At 35.7% G+C, this 18,822-nt stretch overlaps 1 protein-coding gene across 2 annotated transcripts in view; it reads right to left on the reverse strand.

The window, feature by feature from the left end:
* The window catches only part of tax1bp1a (Tax1 (human T-cell leukemia virus type I) binding protein 1a), a 30,581-nt gene continuing 11,759 nt past the window's right edge, over window positions 1-18,822 (reverse strand). For both annotated transcript variants that reach the window (XM_079590042.1, XM_079590043.1), the window contains exons 7-17: window positions 18,344-18,434; window positions 18,105-18,260; window positions 16,766-17,005; window positions 16,465-16,641; window positions 16,267-16,342; window positions 15,235-15,473; window positions 11,810-11,896; window positions 10,842-11,022; window positions 7,638-7,789; window positions 3,757-3,842; window positions 1-1,477 (exon numbers count right to left, since the gene is read on the reverse strand). In XM_079590042.1, the coding sequence (XP_079446168.1) occupies window positions 1,267-1,477; window positions 3,757-3,842; window positions 7,638-7,789; window positions 10,842-11,022; window positions 11,810-11,896; window positions 15,235-15,473; window positions 16,267-16,342; window positions 16,465-16,641; window positions 16,766-17,005; window positions 18,105-18,260; window positions 18,344-18,434 (1,696 nt within the window). In that variant the 3' untranslated portion in view covers window positions 1-1,266. The remainder of the gene's footprint in view (window positions 1,478-3,756; window positions 3,843-7,637; window positions 7,790-10,841; window positions 11,023-11,809; window positions 11,897-15,234; window positions 15,474-16,266; window positions 16,343-16,464; window positions 16,642-16,765; window positions 17,006-18,104; window positions 18,261-18,343; window positions 18,435-18,822) is intronic.

The following is an 18,822-nucleotide window of genomic DNA, read 5'->3' on the forward strand; positions in this document are numbered from 1 at the left end:
ATGGTGCCCGTTTCTGCGTTTTATTTGTCCATACAGTGTCGACGTGATGACTGGTGTGTAATGTCTTACAGTTGCAAGGAGAAACGTTCATTTTAACGAACTGCTGCTTGTAGCATTCTTTATTAATAAACATACACTTGATACACACAGACACAGAGCAACCCTAGGTTAAACGTCCTGGCATACTTACAGTGTGAAGCATCAGCGGTGTTGGATAAATGGATTTTAAGCAGAAAATGTGCGATGGATAGAATGCTGAAACGGATAACTCCATCTAAATGTTTAAGTTGTTTAATGCAAGATGTTTGAACCAATGATGCACTGAAAAGTTGCTGCTGAATTCATAGCTATAATTTTAGCACAGTGGTTCTCTGGATTGAGGGTTTTTGTTTTAGCTGAGCTTCAAGGAAGAGTTCATCTAAAAACTAATATTTTGAGATCATTATCATGTAAAATAAGACATGTTAAAGGTCACTGGATTATTGAAAATATGTACCAGTAGGATAAATTGAGACTGGCGCTTTCAAGCTTCATAAATGAAATGAATTCCTTGAGCCACAAATGAATGATTCATTCACAAATCTGACTGATTCAGCTCTTTGGCTCAACCTTAATATGTTTAGACCACTTTTAGGATATTTTATGTCCAGTTTATGTGTGCGTGGTAAAAAGCACAACATTTTGTTTCGCAGAAGAATTTCACATGGTTTTAGAACGACATGAGGATGATCAAATGACAATTTTCATTTGTAGGTGATCTGTGCCTTTAAATTAGTGTATTAGTAAGACTTACTTCACAGAAAGGCTTCAATGCCTCTGAGGTAACAGTTTTAGAGTCATTTTTAGTGATTAGGTTTATTAATTATTGCCATCTCTTTTTTTTTGGGCCGAATAAACTTACATCATTACATCATTGGTCCTTTAAAATAAATACTTCATTTTCATAAACAATATCCTAAAGCTTTCTGCTCTCATTTTACAGTAGTACACAAAATTTACAAAAAAAGTGCTTTAAAAATGTTTTCACACCTATTACACCTGAAGACCATTAATGTAGTATTCTGTCCCTTAGAAGTTTAAATATCTAAATTAATGCTTGTTTATGTGCAAATCAAATATTCTGATGGCGAGTCCTCCTGACATGAGTTGTTCAGCAGTTACAACAAAGTGACAACATCAGCGTGTTTCGAACAAAACACTGAAGCCCCTGATTCACCTGAGAGGCGTTTTATATTGAACTAAAAGCAAATATCTATTTTTTCATCTCTAATCCAAGTTGTCGAAGTTGAGAACATTGGCATCAAAGTGTGTGTGCACATGCTTTTCGTAGAGATGCTGTTGGCAGTCTAGAGGAAACTGCTCGCTGCAGACGGGACACACCCTCCAGTGAGACTCGACGTGTCGTTCGAAACTGCTTTGCTCAAAGTGTGGTGGGAAGATCACCTCACAAAGGGGACACCGCTTATGAACGTCAGGTCTGAGTGAGGATGACAGAGAGAAGGCGTTTTAAATAATACCTACTAAGGTGAGAAGTGTTTGGAATGAATGATTGCTTATCGCTTACTGCATACTACACAGTACTGTTTACTGCATACTGCAAGTTTACAGTAGAAACTATGTCGGAGTAAACATTTTCATCTAGTGCTGTCAAATTGATTAATCGCGATTAATCTTATCTAACATAAAAGTTTGTAAATGTATATATATATATATATATATATATACACACACACGTTCACTATATACATATAGGCCTACATTATATATATATATATATACACACACACACACATATATATTTACAAATTTACATTTATGTTCGATGCGATTAATCGCAATTAATCGATTTGACAGAACTAGTTAAAACAGTAGTATGCTAAACTGTCACATCTCACTATGTTGACTATTTATTCAGCAAGTGGTACTCAAGCATTTTATCCCCATTTTGTGTATAAAATGTCTTTACTTTTTTTTATTATTTTTATTATTATCAATACACATCAATTCCAGGGCGGTTTCGATTTACAAACTAAGCTAATTAGTTAATGCATTACATTAAAATAATGAAAAGCATGTTCATTACTTGAAATAAACTAAACATTAACTGAAATAAAATTTAATAAAAACTTTTTATTCAGCTACAGTGTAGTTGCCAAGGCAACATTTCTCATTTTCATTGATTTCCACAAAAACTGCTGCACACTACAAAGAATAAACTGTAACTCCTTTAAATATTATATTGTAGATACTACAAACTATTCATCTGTAAAAATTGTATGCTTCATTGTCACATGACCTCAACCTGCATGTTTATTCAGCAAATGACCGGTCTCTGACAGTTTTTACCTTAGAATTGGGCATCTAACATTATTAGATTTCGGGTAAAACATTTTTTTTTTGCATGTTTTCCAAAGAGTTTGGTCCGATCCAATAACGAGTCAAAAATAACTAGAAATTTGTATAAAATAAAATGTAAAAGATGTCAAAAATAATAATAACATCAACACATCATTAGTCCTAAAAGGAAGTCTGTTTTAAAACAATTTTCATTACCTAAAGCAGGTTTTTCTTTCCTGCAGAGTTTAGCTCCAATACTACTCAAACACACCTGAACCAGCAAATTAAAGGGTTAGTTCACCCAAAAAATAAATAAACAAATCAGTAATTACTCGCCCTCATGTCTTTCCAAACCTGTAAGACTTTCATTAATCTTCGAAACACAAATGAAGATACTTTACAGGAAAGACATTTGTGTCCGTTCATTGACAGTCTACGCAACTACCACTTTGACGCTTCAAAAAGTTCATAAAGAGATTGTAAAACAAATCCATATGAATTGAGCAGTTTAGTTAAAAATTTCTGAAGAGACACAATCGTTTTTTATGATGAACAGATTGAATTTAGGCTTTTATTCACATATAAACATTGATCGATGAACAAAAAAAAGCTCAACCGAACTTGCTTGACGTGCGAGAAAAAACAACTCATTTGTTTTTGCGAAAGCTCAAATGCTTCCGTTTACCATAACTGATGTTTGCGATGATTAATCGAATAAAACATGTGAATAAATGTCTAAATTAAATCTGTTCATTATATAAAGCGATCGTGTCTCTTAAGAAAATTGGGACTAAACCGCTCAATTCATATGGATTTGTTTTACAAACTCCTAATGAACTTTTTGAAGCATTAAAATGCTAGTTACATAGAGACTGTCAATAAAGGGACAGACATCTCTCAGATTTCATTAAAAATATCTTAATTTGTGTTCCGAAGATAAACAAAAGTCGCATGGGTTTGGAACGACATGAGGGTGAGTAAATGACAGAATTTTTATTTTTGGGTGAACTATCCAGCTAAACTATGCAGGAAAGCGGTTCTCGAGGTCCAGAGTTGCCCAGCCCTGACCTAAAGCTTTCTGCTCTCATTTTAAAGCACACTTTCAGTTTAATTTCAGTACACAAAATAAAATAAAATAAAAACTGTTAATACTAGTCATTTGTCACTTTGGAAATGGACAGTCAAGTCCATAGCATTGCATTGTGGGATACAGTAGTTCATATGGTGTGCTTTGTTGTATACCACAGATTTCGGCAAATATAGTACTTCGAGGTATTCTATGCATACGAACGTCATACAGTATGCATTCTGCAAACATAGTATGAGTAGTTGGTAACATGCTAGGTATTCTATGCATACAGTATGCATACTGCAAACATAGTATGAGTAGTATGGTAACATGTAATTCTAAACATTTACCTGGTGTCAAAGCAGAAGCTTGTGTGGCTCTCATTAGATTCCAGGCTCTGATGCTCACAGACTGCAGGGGCCTCACCATCACCTCCCTAAGAAAGACATAAAACCAAAATCAAATCATTTCTTCTTGACTGAGACATAACAATACTTTGTTCTTCAGCGGACACATTTAGCTAGCTGTCGCCTCTCTATTAAGACATAACAGCTATGATCTCTCACAGACACACACACACACCCACACTTTCGACGAAAAGCCACGCCTGTCTGCACACAGCCGGCTTCCTGCAAAGGTTAATGGGCTTTTAACGCAGCAAACGAGAAAGGAGGAGAAAGGGGTCAGTGCCGATCTGCACCCTCAAATATCACAGGCCGGCACCCCCAGCCAATTAGCATAGCCCTCGTCAACATCTCTCTCTAACGAGACTCTACCCTCGTCACTCTAATCCACTAACGAGCTCAAAAGAGAAAAGCCTTAATTGCCGTTTCATGCAAATGAACCACCTCTGTTTTCACCTATGAACTGAGGTCTGAGGGTACGGGGAATGCAGAGGGCAGTGAGGAAGAGAAGACGGAAAAAGAAAAAAGAAAGCAAAAGAGTTTGAATCAAAGGAAGACAAGGTGCAAGTCAAGAGGAAGGGTTGAAAACAGAAAGAAAGGAAGAAGTAGAGAAGGTTGCTGAAGAGTGACAAAAAGAATTGCCACATATCAATTTAAAGACTGACACAATATCACCCAGTTATTCTCTCTGAAGCTTACATAAAGCTTCAACATCGGTACGGATAGATACGTTGATTAAATGACTAATGATACAATGTATCGATGCTACAGTCTAAAAATCTATATTTATTTTTAAGATGCATCTGTAGTTCTTTACATCGGCAAACAATCTTTATCAACTGTTACAACACATTTCTCTCAAAGTGTGTGTTCCAACTGGTTGTAAAATATATACTACAGGGCCGTTGAATGCTTGAATCTGATTGGTTGACGAACGTTCTGAGGTGTGCAATTATTTTCAGGGAACCGCATGGCTAAAGTAGTTCCGGCAGGTCTTAACCGCATTACAGTTTCATATCACTTCGCGTAGTCAACTGTAATAACGGAAAATAGGATACAATTCATAACAAGAAAAACCATGCAGCCCCATGCGCTTGATCTGCAATTTTCAATGTCTAACTTCACAATCAATGGAAACATGCAGTTTAATTTTAATAAATAAAGTATAGTCATATATAATCAATAGAAAATTAAACTGAATATTTAAATAAATTGATAGTCCTGCTGCACAGGTTTTCGTAATTATTGCAAATAATATAACAAATAAATAATTATTGATAGGCCTATACTTGTTAAAAGGGCTTTGTGTTTCATTTAGTCTACTGTCACTAATAGAAAAAAAGAATGAACGAATTAATTAAAACGAATTGAATAAATAAATAATAATATTGACGCACATGCTTCTCTCTCTCTCTCTCCCTCTCTCTCTCATAACTGCATTAATAACTGCATAAAGCCGGGGACACACTTACTGTAAGGCCGGTTATAATTTGATATGACTGATCATGCACGCGTTTTCAGTGCGTTCAGTCTGTGTTCACAGCGGTGTTTAAAATCTGCTGCATTCACAGTCAGAGAATGTTTCTAGTCGTTAAGTGTGTGTCCAGCATTAGTCTGCTATCAGCGGCTCAAACCTCCGTTACTAACTTTAAAATGACGTTTTGGAATTAGCAACGGAGCATGGGTTTAGATGCGCAAGGAATTAGTCCTACATACAAGAGCGTTTTAATGACAAAAACTTTACAAACGTCTTGAAATTCATCATCTGAACAATATTTCGAGGTGTGGTAACTGTAGTATAAGAGGAATAATTGACTTCAGGCCGTTGAATTATTATAAAAATAATGCACACCCGAGGTGTAACGGCCACTCCGCTTCGCGTCGTGACCGCATTACCACCTCGGGTGTGCATTATTTTTCTAATAATTCAACGGCCTGGCGTCAATTATTCCTTACATATATTAGTGCTGGGCAAAGATTAATCACATCCAAAATAAAAGTTTTTGTACTGTGTATAATTATTTATTATATATTATTTAAGACATGCATGAATATATTTAAGAAAAATGTGTTATATATATATATATAAAATATGTATATTTATATATAATATAATGTATGTATAAATATATATACAGTGTATATACAAACATGCAAATATTTCTTAAATATATACATGCATGTCTATGTATTTATATATAAGAAATAAATATACACTGTACACACACATATATTATGTAAACACAAACTTTTATTTTGGATGTGATTAATCGCGATTTATCTTTGCCCAGCACTAATATATATATATATATATATATATATATATGGAGTGGTGCAGGTGTGACGACAGAATCCGGAAGTTTAATTCACCGCTGGTTCCTTATAGATTTGTCTATGGGGTTTTATAATGGGGGTTTTCAATTTATATGTAAATTTATATGTAAATGTAGCCTGTGATACACATGCCTTGACTGTACTTTTAACGTTTTGTTATAACGCTTTGAAGTAGTTTCTAATAAGTAACTAGATAAGGTCAGCATGTGGTGTGAGTATGTGCAGAGTACATGCAAAATGTCAAAGTTATGTTTACCACAGGCTTCATTTTACTCATAAATTGAAAAACCCTATTATAAAACCCCATAGAAAGAATCTCGAAGGAACCAGAATAAATTTTGGATCCTACTGTGAAAAAACGTCTGATTAAAATTTATTGTTAAAAAAAGAATAATAATGTAAATAGTTTTAAAAAATGATAGTTTAAATTTTTAAATATTTTTTTTACTAAATTACCAAATTAAAATACAAATAAAACAGTAAAAAAAGATGAAACACTAAATGTCATATGGCCATTGACCAACGTCAGAAAACCACGAACATGCAAAGGTATTGTTAAATTATTGAAATATAAATTTAAAGTAATTTATGTCAAATGGTAAAAACAACAGACAAAAAAGTTTGAGAATTCTTGCAGTACAATATTAAGCCCCTTTCACACAGAGATTCCGGAAAATACACGGATAAAGTGACCCGGGATTTGACCCGGGTTCGTTTGAAAATGGTTCATTCACACTGCCAGTGATTTGCCGGAATCAGAGAGCGCGTTCACACACAACCCGGGTATGTCCCGGATAGACGCGTGACGTTATGATGTGACGTATAAGGTGGCGAACGATCTCAGCTTCGGCGCGGATTGCAAGGAGCTCTCGGGTCTCTGCTTCAGTCCAGTTTGCAGACATCTTTTCGTTCTTTCTTGTATCGATGACGAACACAAACCTTCTTCTAACAGAGTAACACGATAACTACGTCATTGCGAAGGCTCGTGCATCATCACTACGACACACCCCTTACGGCATTTGTCCTGGCTTTTGTTCACACAGCGCGCGTTCCGGGTCTGAACACGGCAATGTTACTAGGTCCCCAACCCGGCATCGATCCCGGCATTAAACCCGGGTCGTGTTTGCGTTCACACAGAAGGCGTTCCGGCAATTTGCCGGCAATTTGCCGGGTTCAAAGTGCTGTGTGAATGGGGCTTTAGTAAAAAAAAACTTGAGTGTTATCAATGGGGCTGTAACAAAAAAAGAAAGAAATCACTGATCTTAAGTTTTTTAACATCGCAAAAACATCTGCTAAATGTCATTCTAACATCTGACAGGATGTGTTTTAACAATGTACTGCAGATCAACAACAGCTTTAAAAATAATGCTGTCCAGATTAAAACACGCTCTACCCATCAAGCTCTACTTATAGCAGTCTGAAGTTACATTAAATCAGATCATGTCAATTGTACATCTGTAGTGGTGCTTTCTAAATATGTCAACTGTCCTTACATTAGGCCGCTCTTCAGGGGGATTCTCCAGGCCATCAGGGGGGCTGAGACTGCGTGATGGCTGACTGCAGACCACGCGACCGCCCCAAGGTGGTGGAGCCAAGGGAGGGGGGCGACAGGTTTCTTCTGGGGATAATGCCCCATCTGCTCCATCTGAGGAACAAGAATTCAGCTAGTTTTGAACAGGGTTGTCACATTACATTACATTACATTACATTACATTACATTACATTACATTACATTAGTAGTTAGATACTGATACCACTGAAACTTTCTGGTCAAAAACAATTATACTACACTCTTTTATACACCATTTATTTTTATATTGACCACCGTTCAAATTATTGGGATACATTTTTTTTAACATCAATACTTTTTATTCAATTAAATTGATGAAAAGTGGCAGTAAAGACATTTATCATGTTACAAAATATTTCTATTTCAAATATATGTGACCCTGGACCACAAAACCAGTCACAAGGGTACTTTTTTTTTTTAAAATTGAGATGTATACATAATCTGAAAGTTTAATAAATAAGCTATAAAAAACAACAACATTGATGTATGGTTTGCTAGGATAGGACAATATTTTGCCCGAGATACAACTATTTGAAAATCTGGAATCTGAGGGTGCAAAAAAATCTAAACATTGCGAAAAATCGCCTTTAAAGTTGTCCATTTATGTTCACGCTTTTGCTGCATCCACTCACAAAAAATAAATATTTTATATATTTACGGTAGGAAATTTACAAAATATCTTCATGGAACAGGATCTTTACTTGATATCCTAATGATTTTTGGCATAAAAGAAAAATCGATAATTTTGACCCATACAATGTATTGTTGGCTATTGCCACAAATATACCCGTGCGACTTGTGACTGGTTTTGTGGTCCAGAGTCACATATAGTGTTCTTTCTTATACTTTCTTATTAATCAAATAATCCTTTCTAAAAAACACCCACTGGTCCAATTTAGGCACGTCACCAGTGGTAAACTTCTTATCAAATGCAGCAAATAAGCATATTAGAAGGATTTCTGAAGGATCATGTGACACTGAACACTGGAATAATGGCTGCTGAAAATTCATCTTTCAAATAAATTGCAGCCTTGGTGTATTCAAAAACATTAAAAAAAAAAACATACTGACCCCAAACTTGTGAACGCTAGTGTATGATTAATTAGGGATTATTAGGGATAATCGATATTGTCCGATAAAAGTAATTATTTTCACTATTGTGGAATTATTATTTTTAAACAGCCAATTATCGGGGCCGACTATGTTCTGTCAATCAAAAGGGGGCGGAAAACAACAACATGTCAGACTGCAACTTATACTGTGTGTGAAGAAAATGTCTCATGTTGAATTCAGGGCTGTCAAAGTTAACACAACAACAACGCATTAACGCGCCTCCCATCCAATAATCTCCAAGAGCGTTGTGCTTGGTTCTGATAAGAACCAAGTCTCAGATTTCACATTCTGTCCATTTTATCAGGAGATTCAACCAATAAATGGTGTCTTGACGCCCTTAAAAGTGACGTGACAGATTGCTGTAGCGCCTCAGTTCAAGCGGCAGCATGGAGCACAAGTCTTTTCTACCACTTTAATACAACTTATAGCATGAAAAAACATGCATGAATATCAAAAGGTGTGTTGAAAGTTGCAGTACAACTTACCGAAATGTATCATGTCTCATGTAACTTCCAGTTACTCAGTATGTACAGTTAATTATAGTAATGTACCAAATGAGAGGGTTCTCTGCATAGTTTACAGCATAGGACTGGCACTGAAGGTTAGATAATAAAAATGTTCTTGTTCTTGTTTGTTTCAGTAACTAATGTTAACAGATGCAACTTTTGATTTAAAAAAATGTATTAGTTAAAGTTGAGATTAACATTAGCTAAGATTAATAAATGCTGTAGGTTGTTCATTGTTAGTTCATGTTAACTAATATAGTTCACTAACTAATGTAGTGTAAATAATTTTTTTTTTTTATTATTTATTTACAACCCCATTTCCATAAAAGTTGGGACATTTTGTAAAATGCAATACAATCAAGAATCTTTGATTTGTTAATTCTCTTGAACCTTTTTTTTATTTGAAAAAAGTACAAAGTAAATATTTTTAATGTTTTCACTGACCAACTTAATTGTATTTTGTAAATATAAACAAACTTTGATTTTTGATGGCAGCTACACACTCCAAAAAAAGTTGGGACAGGGGCATGTTTACCACAGTCACATCACCTTTCCTTTTAAATACATGTTTTAATCATTTGGGAATTAAGGATACTAACTTGCAGTTTTGCAAGTGGAATTTTTGTCTAATCTCACCTAATATAAAACATTGTTTTATGGTCGCTGTTGTCTGATTCTGCTTTTAATGATAGGCCATACATTTTCAACAAGAGACCGATCTGGACTGCAGTCAAGCACATCCACTCTGGTGTAAAGTGTCTACAAAACCACTGTTGTAGAACATGCTGAATGAGACCTGGCATTGAATTGCTTCCCAGGAAAGATGTCATCTTGATGGCCAGATGTCTCTGTACAATCCCAATATACGCCTACACCACGTCAATGTACATACAGTACCTTCACACACATGAAAGTCACTCATGCCGTTTGCACTGATGCACCTCACACCATGACAGATGTTTGCTTTCGCACCTGTCGCTGATGAAAGTCAATGGTGAAAGACACATTCTTTGCAATCTTGCATTGAGAAATGTGATTTTTGAATTGTTTGACAATTCTCTCATGATATTTGGCACAAAGTGATGAGCCATAACCCATCTTTGCTTGCAAAGACTGAGATGCTCTTTTACAGTCAATCACAATACCCTCACCAATTCATCTGCTCATTCTGGACTGTTTTAAAAAGAGTTTAACTTTGATATTCTATAGTCTTTTCACTTTTTTACACTTTTTTCTCTGTCACAACTTTTTTGTAGTGTGTTTTAGCCATCAAAATCTAAATTTGTTTATATTTACAAAATACAATTATGTTGGTCAGTGAAAACATTGGAAAACTTTTCTTTGTACTCTTGTCAGTAAAAAAAAAGAAAAGAAAAAAAAAACCGTTTAACAGAATTACCAAAACCACAGATTGTGGGTTTTATCGCATTTTACAAAATGTCCAAACTTTTCTGTAAATGAGTTTGTAAAATAAATCAGAATAATAGCAGACTGAAGTGCGCACCCACCCCGGGTCTCTTGCTCGGAATAGGGGTTCCCGTACTGCAGTTCAGCAGGCTGTTGGGGTACCAGTGGAAGAGGAGGCGGGTCTTGTGGATACGGCAGTGGGTAACGCAGCACCACTGGCTCTCTGACCTTTGAATTCCGACTCCCTGCGGTCTCTCCTCTGTTCACACACTGCCGCAACTCCTGTAAGAGAAACAAAGAGTCAGCAAAATGATTTGTAGAATGCATTTCATATGATCACAAAGTGAGTTCTCAACATACACGACAGGGAACACATTTATGTATTGCTAACATCAGAAAAACGCGCTAATACAAATTTGTAACCACTAAGAAATGACTGAAATTGCAAAAGGCTTGCTGAAAATGTTAAAAAAAACAAAACTGCAATAATCTCATTATGGATGTTACAAATGAAACACAGGCTATTTAAACACTACAAGAACCTGAATAAAACTGCCTTAGGCCAATAAATTCCAACCAAGAAACTGAAATTTTGAGTACTAATGTAATACATATTCAATTTTACCAGTCTGGTCTTTAAATACTACTTGTGCAGAATATAACTCAATTTCCTTTTTTAACTCTTTTTCTTGTTCTTTCTTCCCCTCATCTTTGACCCCATATCCGTAAGCCATGATTAGAAGAATTATTCGCACATTTAACATTTAACACAAGTGCTGATGGGTAATCAGGGAACCGAATGTGGCATTTAGCTGTGACTCTTGGGGTTCAAACATTCACACTCAGTCTGATTTCAGTGTCTTACCTGCTGAGAATCAAATTAAGGTATTTAATATTTAAACATACTCGTTAACATTTAGCCGATAGAGCTAATAATACCAGCTTTGGAAAATACAGCTTTCTGGATTTTTGAATAGCAAATAAAGAACAAAAGACACAAGTATATATAGCGACAAACTGTTCATTAGAACAAAAATGACAAGAACAGGTTTATACTATAAATGCTTACCTTTTCCAGTCTCTCCTTCTCCCTAGTCACCACCACAAGGCTTTCCCTCAGAGCGGACACCTCTCTGTCCTTCTCTGACACCTGAGTCTATGAAGGAATTCATACGATTTAATTTGTGACATCTGGACATATATTTTATAGCTGCACCTGAAATTAATCACTAGAGGCACCAATTAGAGTTGCAAAAGGTCATACATCAATTACTCATCATTGTTTGAGCCAATGTTGTTACGGTCGACCTGGTTGGGCAGCTCAAACATACAGACTGCAATGCCACGAGTGTTACAGAACTTAACCAACACACCTTTAAATTCCAGAATTTGTGTAAACATAGACGAGAAGACGTTGTAGAAGTTTAACCTTGATATTTTATGTATCTTTGGATGTCAAGGCTCTAAATGCCACTAAATGCCAGGGCTCCGACATTTTCTGACCAACACATTTAGATTCATTTTCCATCTTTTGAAATGATTTTTAAAAACAATTGTATAGAGGTCACACTCTGTTATGGGGGTTCACAAGCTGGGGGGTGGCAACCCTCTACGGACACACTGAAGCTCGAGTCGCCATTGGCTAGTACATTTGTTTTTTTATCTTACTCGCCAGACTTTTTACATGAAATGCAAGAACAATGCAAATGAAACAATTCTACATAAAAGTAATATTAAATATAAATATAAAATACAAATTTCAAAAACTATTAAAGTAAACAGCCTAATAAAATAAGATAAAATCAAAATAGCATAAATAAACACAACAGAACAAAGATGAAAATAAATAACTAATTCAGGTAGATTTCGTCACTGCATAAATGAAATATAGATGAATCCTTGTTTAAGTTATTCTGTCAAGAGCATTGAGTGATTTTATGCATTATATGCATTAAAATGTTAGGAATATTAGGCTGTTGTCACTAAGATATAATGCAGTGTGTGTGTGTGTGTGAGAGAGAGAGAGAAAGTGACAGAGGGCGCTCTCAGCCAAGCGATGGTGCGTAAAGCTCAGCAGGAAATAGAATTAAATCTGCGCTAAATTTATTTTTTGCCTCTAACTCAATTACAGGCAACTGTGATTGTACAATTTACTAGCCATTGGTTAATTAAAGACATTTTTTAGTAGCCTCTCGTGAAATTTGGTCACATATGTGAGTTATTTACTCGCATCGTAGAAGGTTGGATTGTAAAGACATTTTTATGCTTTTGAAAGAAGTCTCTTATGCTCACCAAGGCAGCATTTGTTTGATCAAAAATACAGTGGAAACAGTTACTTATTTTTCATATTTTTTTTAAATGTAATTTATCCCAGTCTTTAGAGTCATATGATCCTTCGTAAGTCATTCTAACATGCCTCTTAAAAAACATTTAATTACCGGTATTATTAATGATGAAAACAATTGTGCTGCTTAATATATTTGTGGAATCCTTTTTTTTTTTAGGATTCTTGGATGAACAGAAAGTTCAAATGAACAGCATTTAAAATATAATGTTTTGTTAGACTTTCCTTTAAAGCTGCAGTCCGGCACTTTTTTGGGTTTAAAAATATCAAAAAAGACATTTTTGAAAAAAAACGTAACCAGCCAGTGTTCAAAACGATCTGCTTGCCTTACCTCGATTCAAAACGGTAAGCTTGTAATAATGATTTTAATTCCAGTGGTACTGGTGGATTTCCGCGGGAATTTCGAGCATGTCTTTGCGTCATTACGTCACTTCTGTACACATAGAGAATGAGTCCCGGCTAGCGTGTGTGGATGATGGAGGTGGAGAGATTTAGCTTAGCACTTGGTATGGCGGATCCCGAAAGTTTAAAGCGACAATCACCAGTGACAACTGGAGATTCACCAGTTGTAAAACCCAAAGACTTAAAAAATATATATTTTTCACGTTTTGACGTGATATAAGCAATCGTTAGATTTAATCAGCATGATAGCCTACTGCAATGCTTCCCCCCACCCCCCGAATTTGGTCAGAACAAAAGTGAATGTTACTTACTTGTTCAGATGACATTTTCCGATGAAAATTCTAATGTTGACACTTTCAAAAAGTATACTCTGAGATTGCTGATGACAGTAACGTTACAGTATCCACAGCGACGCGGCAGCCTCAATACATTGTGTTCATCCGCGCTGTTTCATGCCGATTTACTACCCACGCACAGTTAATAATTCCGCGAATAACTGCAATTGCAGATTTCTAACAGAGATGGCGACAAAGAGGAAAAACGACGGACTGCAGCTTTAAGGTGTCTTTGTTACACTGTAATTATACATTTAAGTACTCAGTAATATTAAGGAACTACATGTACTTAATAAAGGGTTAGGATTGGCTTAGTTGCATGTAATTATGCATAATTAATAGTTATTACTATAGTAACTACGTGTAATGTAATAGTGTAACAATGACACTGTAAAATAAAGTGTTACCTAATTTTTTTGTAACATTATAAATGTCTCTGCTGTCACTTTTTGATCAATTTAATGTGTCCTCGCAAAATAAAAGTATGAATTTCTTTACTGACCCCAAACTTTTGAACGGTAGTGTATATTAGAATATAGACATTTTTGGATTTTGACATTCATTGTTGTATCAAAAAAAGAGCCTGGACAATCTCTTTTTGCATTTTACAGAAAGAAAATAAAAATGTATGGCTTGCGAATTAGGGTTCGTATTTAAAACATTTTTGGTGAACTATCCCTTTAAATTGAAATCCAGTCCTATATAAGAGTGTAGGTTTAAGTTTGTTAACTGAGACGTCAAGTTTGAGCTGAGAGTATGTATAACGGAGACAGACTGATAAATGGGCTGCCTGCAACCTCCTTACTACAGTATGTCTTTGTAACTAGAGATCTATCATCTAACAGAGAAAGAAAGCAAACACTACTAGCTTACTTTCTGCTGATCTCATTCTCTTTCTCTCTTTCTGAGTTATCCTCTTGTAAATGCCTGTTTGGGTTTGAAGTTTAGTTGAAATGGCTTTACTAAGATCTTACCCTGCTCTGAAGTAAACAGTCATAAAGCATCCGGTGAGAAAGTGTGTACGCGTTTAAACACGCTGTAAATAAAAGACTTTCCTTTTGATGGTGTCTCCAGCTTTGTCTAAATACTCAGACAAGAAGAGACCTTTATGACCTCCTTTCCACTTGGCCAGCTCTGTCCTTTATGAGTTCCGTTGCACACACACACACACACACACACACACACGACTGACGGAAATGTGATACCTCAGTGAAACAGACCGAAAAAAAATCAACCCGTGGAAGTTTTTCTTGTGTGTGCGGACATCTTATGCAAATAAATGCATGTATCTGTGGCTGGCTCTTCTCTGTGGGATTAAAGGAACCTGAATCATGCATGTGCCTCTCTCTCTCTGTGTGTGTGTGTGTGTGTGTGTGTGTGTGTGTGTGTGTGTGTGTGTGTGTGTTTACATACTTGAAACCGCTTCTCCTCATTGGCTAGCAGGAGCTTCAGGTTTTCATTGACGGTGCACTGCTCTCTCCATTTCTCCTCCATGCTGGCAAGCTCAGCTTCTACTGACACGCTGCACTCCTCCTCCTCTTCGTCATCATCTTCCTCCTCCTCCTCTTCGTCTTCCTTCTCCTCCTGTCCAGGTCTACCTTCATCATCCCTCTGTCTTTGCACTGCAGGTTTGATCTCAGCAGGATGTTGATCTTTCAAATATAAGATGTTAATGCAATAACAATAACAGCCAATAACAAACAATTATGTACATTTTGAAGCCAATAACATATATATTGGCCTATATTTGAAATGTAGTTGATATTTTTATTGTAATTGGTCTAAAATTTTTTAAATATGCTTCAAATGACACTACTACGAACTATTGGAATACATATATATTTAAAAATATATAATTAAAAAGTAATGTCGTAAAATATTATTACAATTCAAAATTACGTTTTTTTTGTTTGCATATATATATATATATATATATATATATATATATACTGTATATAAATTATATATATATATATTTTAAGATGTAGTTTATTCCTGTGTTGGCTAAGCTGAATTTTTAGCATCATTACTCCAGTCTTCAGTGTCACATGATCCTTCATAAATCATTCTAATATGCAGACCTGCTGCTCAAGAAACATTTCTTATTATTATCAACGTTAAAAATAGTGGTGCTGCTTAATATTTTTGTTGAAACTGATTTTTCCACCGGATTTTCAGGGTTCGTTGATGAATATAAAGTTCAAAAACACAGCATTTATTTGGAATAGAAATCTTTTGTAACATTATAAAATGTCTTTACTGTCACTTTTGATCAGTTTAATACGCCCTTGCTGAATAAAATGATTTACTTCTTTCAAAAAAGAGATGCAAGCTTTTATTACTGACTTTGAATTCTTTGTAAATTAACTCCTACGAACATTCGGTTATATAACGGAACTAGTTTGACGATGTGTGATGGAGATTCATTTCTGAGCATGTCAATACCTGTGGGAGGTGTCTCTGCATCTGGGGTGTGTAACTCCAGCGTGGTCTCTGTAGAGGCATCATTCCTGCTAGAGTCCTAAAACACGTGCAATATTTTTAGATTTCTCTCAGAACTGGATGTCAAGCTCTACAAGGTCCTTCATCATTCTAAGAGCATAAGATTAATTGTGCCGTTTTCGTGAAATTGCAGTAACTCACCCCCTGCTGCGTCTCCTGTTGCTGAGTTAGTTTGGTGACTTGTCTTCGCAACCGTTGGCACTCTCTGTATTTCTCTTTGTAATGCTCTGCAGCCATATTCAGACGCAGCTTTAGTTCCTCAACTTCCTTTTGTAACTCCGCCTCCAGCTCTGACGCCACACCCACTCCAGCCCTGCCCTGAAATTAAAATAAGTTATCTCTCAGTTCACATTGGGTCTAAACAAACCACGAGTTCTTTATATTGTTATTAATAGATCTCTTCACAGTCAAATAAACATGAGGGAAGGTCAGTTGTAGTTACCACTTCCTGTGATGCCTGGCTTCTCATCCTGTCCAGCTGATTCTGAGCATGCCTGCATTCTTCCTGGGCTTCAGCTAAACGGGCTCGTAGGTCTTCAGCCTCCTGACGGGCACGGTACAGCTCAGCCATGGTGCGATCTCGCCCGCCGGAGGCGTCGCGTAACTCAGAACCCAACATGGCCGCCTGTTGCCGCGTGGCCTGGAGCTGCTCCTCAGCTTGACGCAACCGCTCTTTGAGACCCTGGAGATGCCCACAAATGCATTAGAAAGAGGACGCATGATTTACACTACCAGTCAAAAGTAGAAGTGGAATAATTACGTTTTTTTATATACTTTTTTTTTTTTAAGTCTCTTATGCTCACCAAAGCTGCATTTCATTTATTCAAAATAAAGTAAAATAGTAATATTATGAAAAATTCCTGTGATAGCAAAGCTGAATTTTCAGCATCATTACTCCTGTCTTCAGTGTCACATGATCCTTCACAAATCATTCTAATATGCCGATGGTGCTCAAGTATTATTGGTTTAATTATTAATAATGGTTCTTATATCAATGTTGCAACATTTTTCTGGAAATAATTTTTTCAGGATTCCTTTGATGAATGGAAATGTCAAAATAATCACATTTATTTTAAATATAAATATTTTATAAAATTATAAATGTCACTTTTGATAAATTTTTGCATCCTTGCTGAATAAAAGTACAAATTGCTTTTTTTTTTTTTTTTTTCTTACCTCAGACTTTTGAATGGAAATGTATCACGGTGACGTTTTCAACATTGATCAGCATATTTTAATGATTTCTGAAGGATCATGTGACACTGAAGACTGGAGTAAAATGACTGTTGAAAATTCAGCTTTTTCATCGCAGGGGATACATTACATTACAACATATATTACAAATTAAAAACAGTTTTTTAAAATTGTAATAATATTTCAACAATATTACTGTTTTTACTGTATTTTTTAATAAATGCAGCCTCTGTGAGCAAAAGGACTTATTTCAACAACAACATTAAAAAATGTATTCCAAACTTTTGACCAGTAGTGTATATGAATATATATTTATTGTTTTTGCATATGAATACCTCAAATGCAAAATCCTCTGTCTGTCTGATATTTTTCTTTTAAATGAGCATTCTAATGTTTTTAAACTCTTATCAGTGACAGTTTTGAAAATAAGGCATTTCAATAACTGACTAACAACCTTTTCATTGCCATTAAAGTGAAATTGCTGAACCTAAACATAGGATCCTGATAAAATGCTCATTTAAAAGAAAAATGTCAGATGGTTTTTGCACCTGAAGTCTTCATATATTCTTCAAACGGACGTCTCTTACGGCATCAGTGGTGTGTGTGTCTCTATCCGTGCGTAGTCTGTGCAGTTCCTCCTGGTACTGTGCGATGGTGACCTCTCTGTTCAGCTCCACCGCCTTCAGCATCTGCAGCTCTGCACTGAGTTTAGTGTTTTCCAGCTCGGCGCTGCGCACATGAGACTGTGCACACACAACGTGGATCAATGCACGTCATACGATTGATTAATCACACTTTATAACCTGTAGATACTACACACACTCACTTTGTGAAGATCCCTATCGTCTCTCTCATTCTTCAGTTGAGCTTGAAGACCGTCCCTCTCAGAAATCACCTTCTGAAGTCTGTTTTTTAAACTGGACGACAAAAAAATAAATACAGCATATAAATCATCCCCTTTCCATATAGTACATAGATATATATGTACATAAATACATTCCATATAGTACATAGAGAATACAAGTCTGGGATTCAAAATCAAGTTCAAAACTGACAATAACCCGAAACATTATGGAATAAAATTGTTTTTTTGTGTGTCACAAATCAAGTAATCAAATCTGTGAGTGACATTGATCACATGAACTCTTCATGTGATCAATGTCACTCATGATCATCTCAAATCATTCTGTAGAACATGATCATCAAGCTTTATAAGTGCTGCTGTTATTAAAGCAATAAACCTTGTGAAATTAATATTGCTTCTTCAAATAAATTTTCCCTCAAATTGTTATGCTGATAATAGAG

The sequence above is a fragment of the Phoxinus phoxinus genome (genome assembly GCF_949152265.1).
Source record: "Phoxinus phoxinus genome assembly, chromosome: 19".
Lineage (NCBI taxonomy): Eukaryota > Metazoa > Chordata > Actinopteri > Cypriniformes > Leuciscidae > Phoxinus > Phoxinus phoxinus.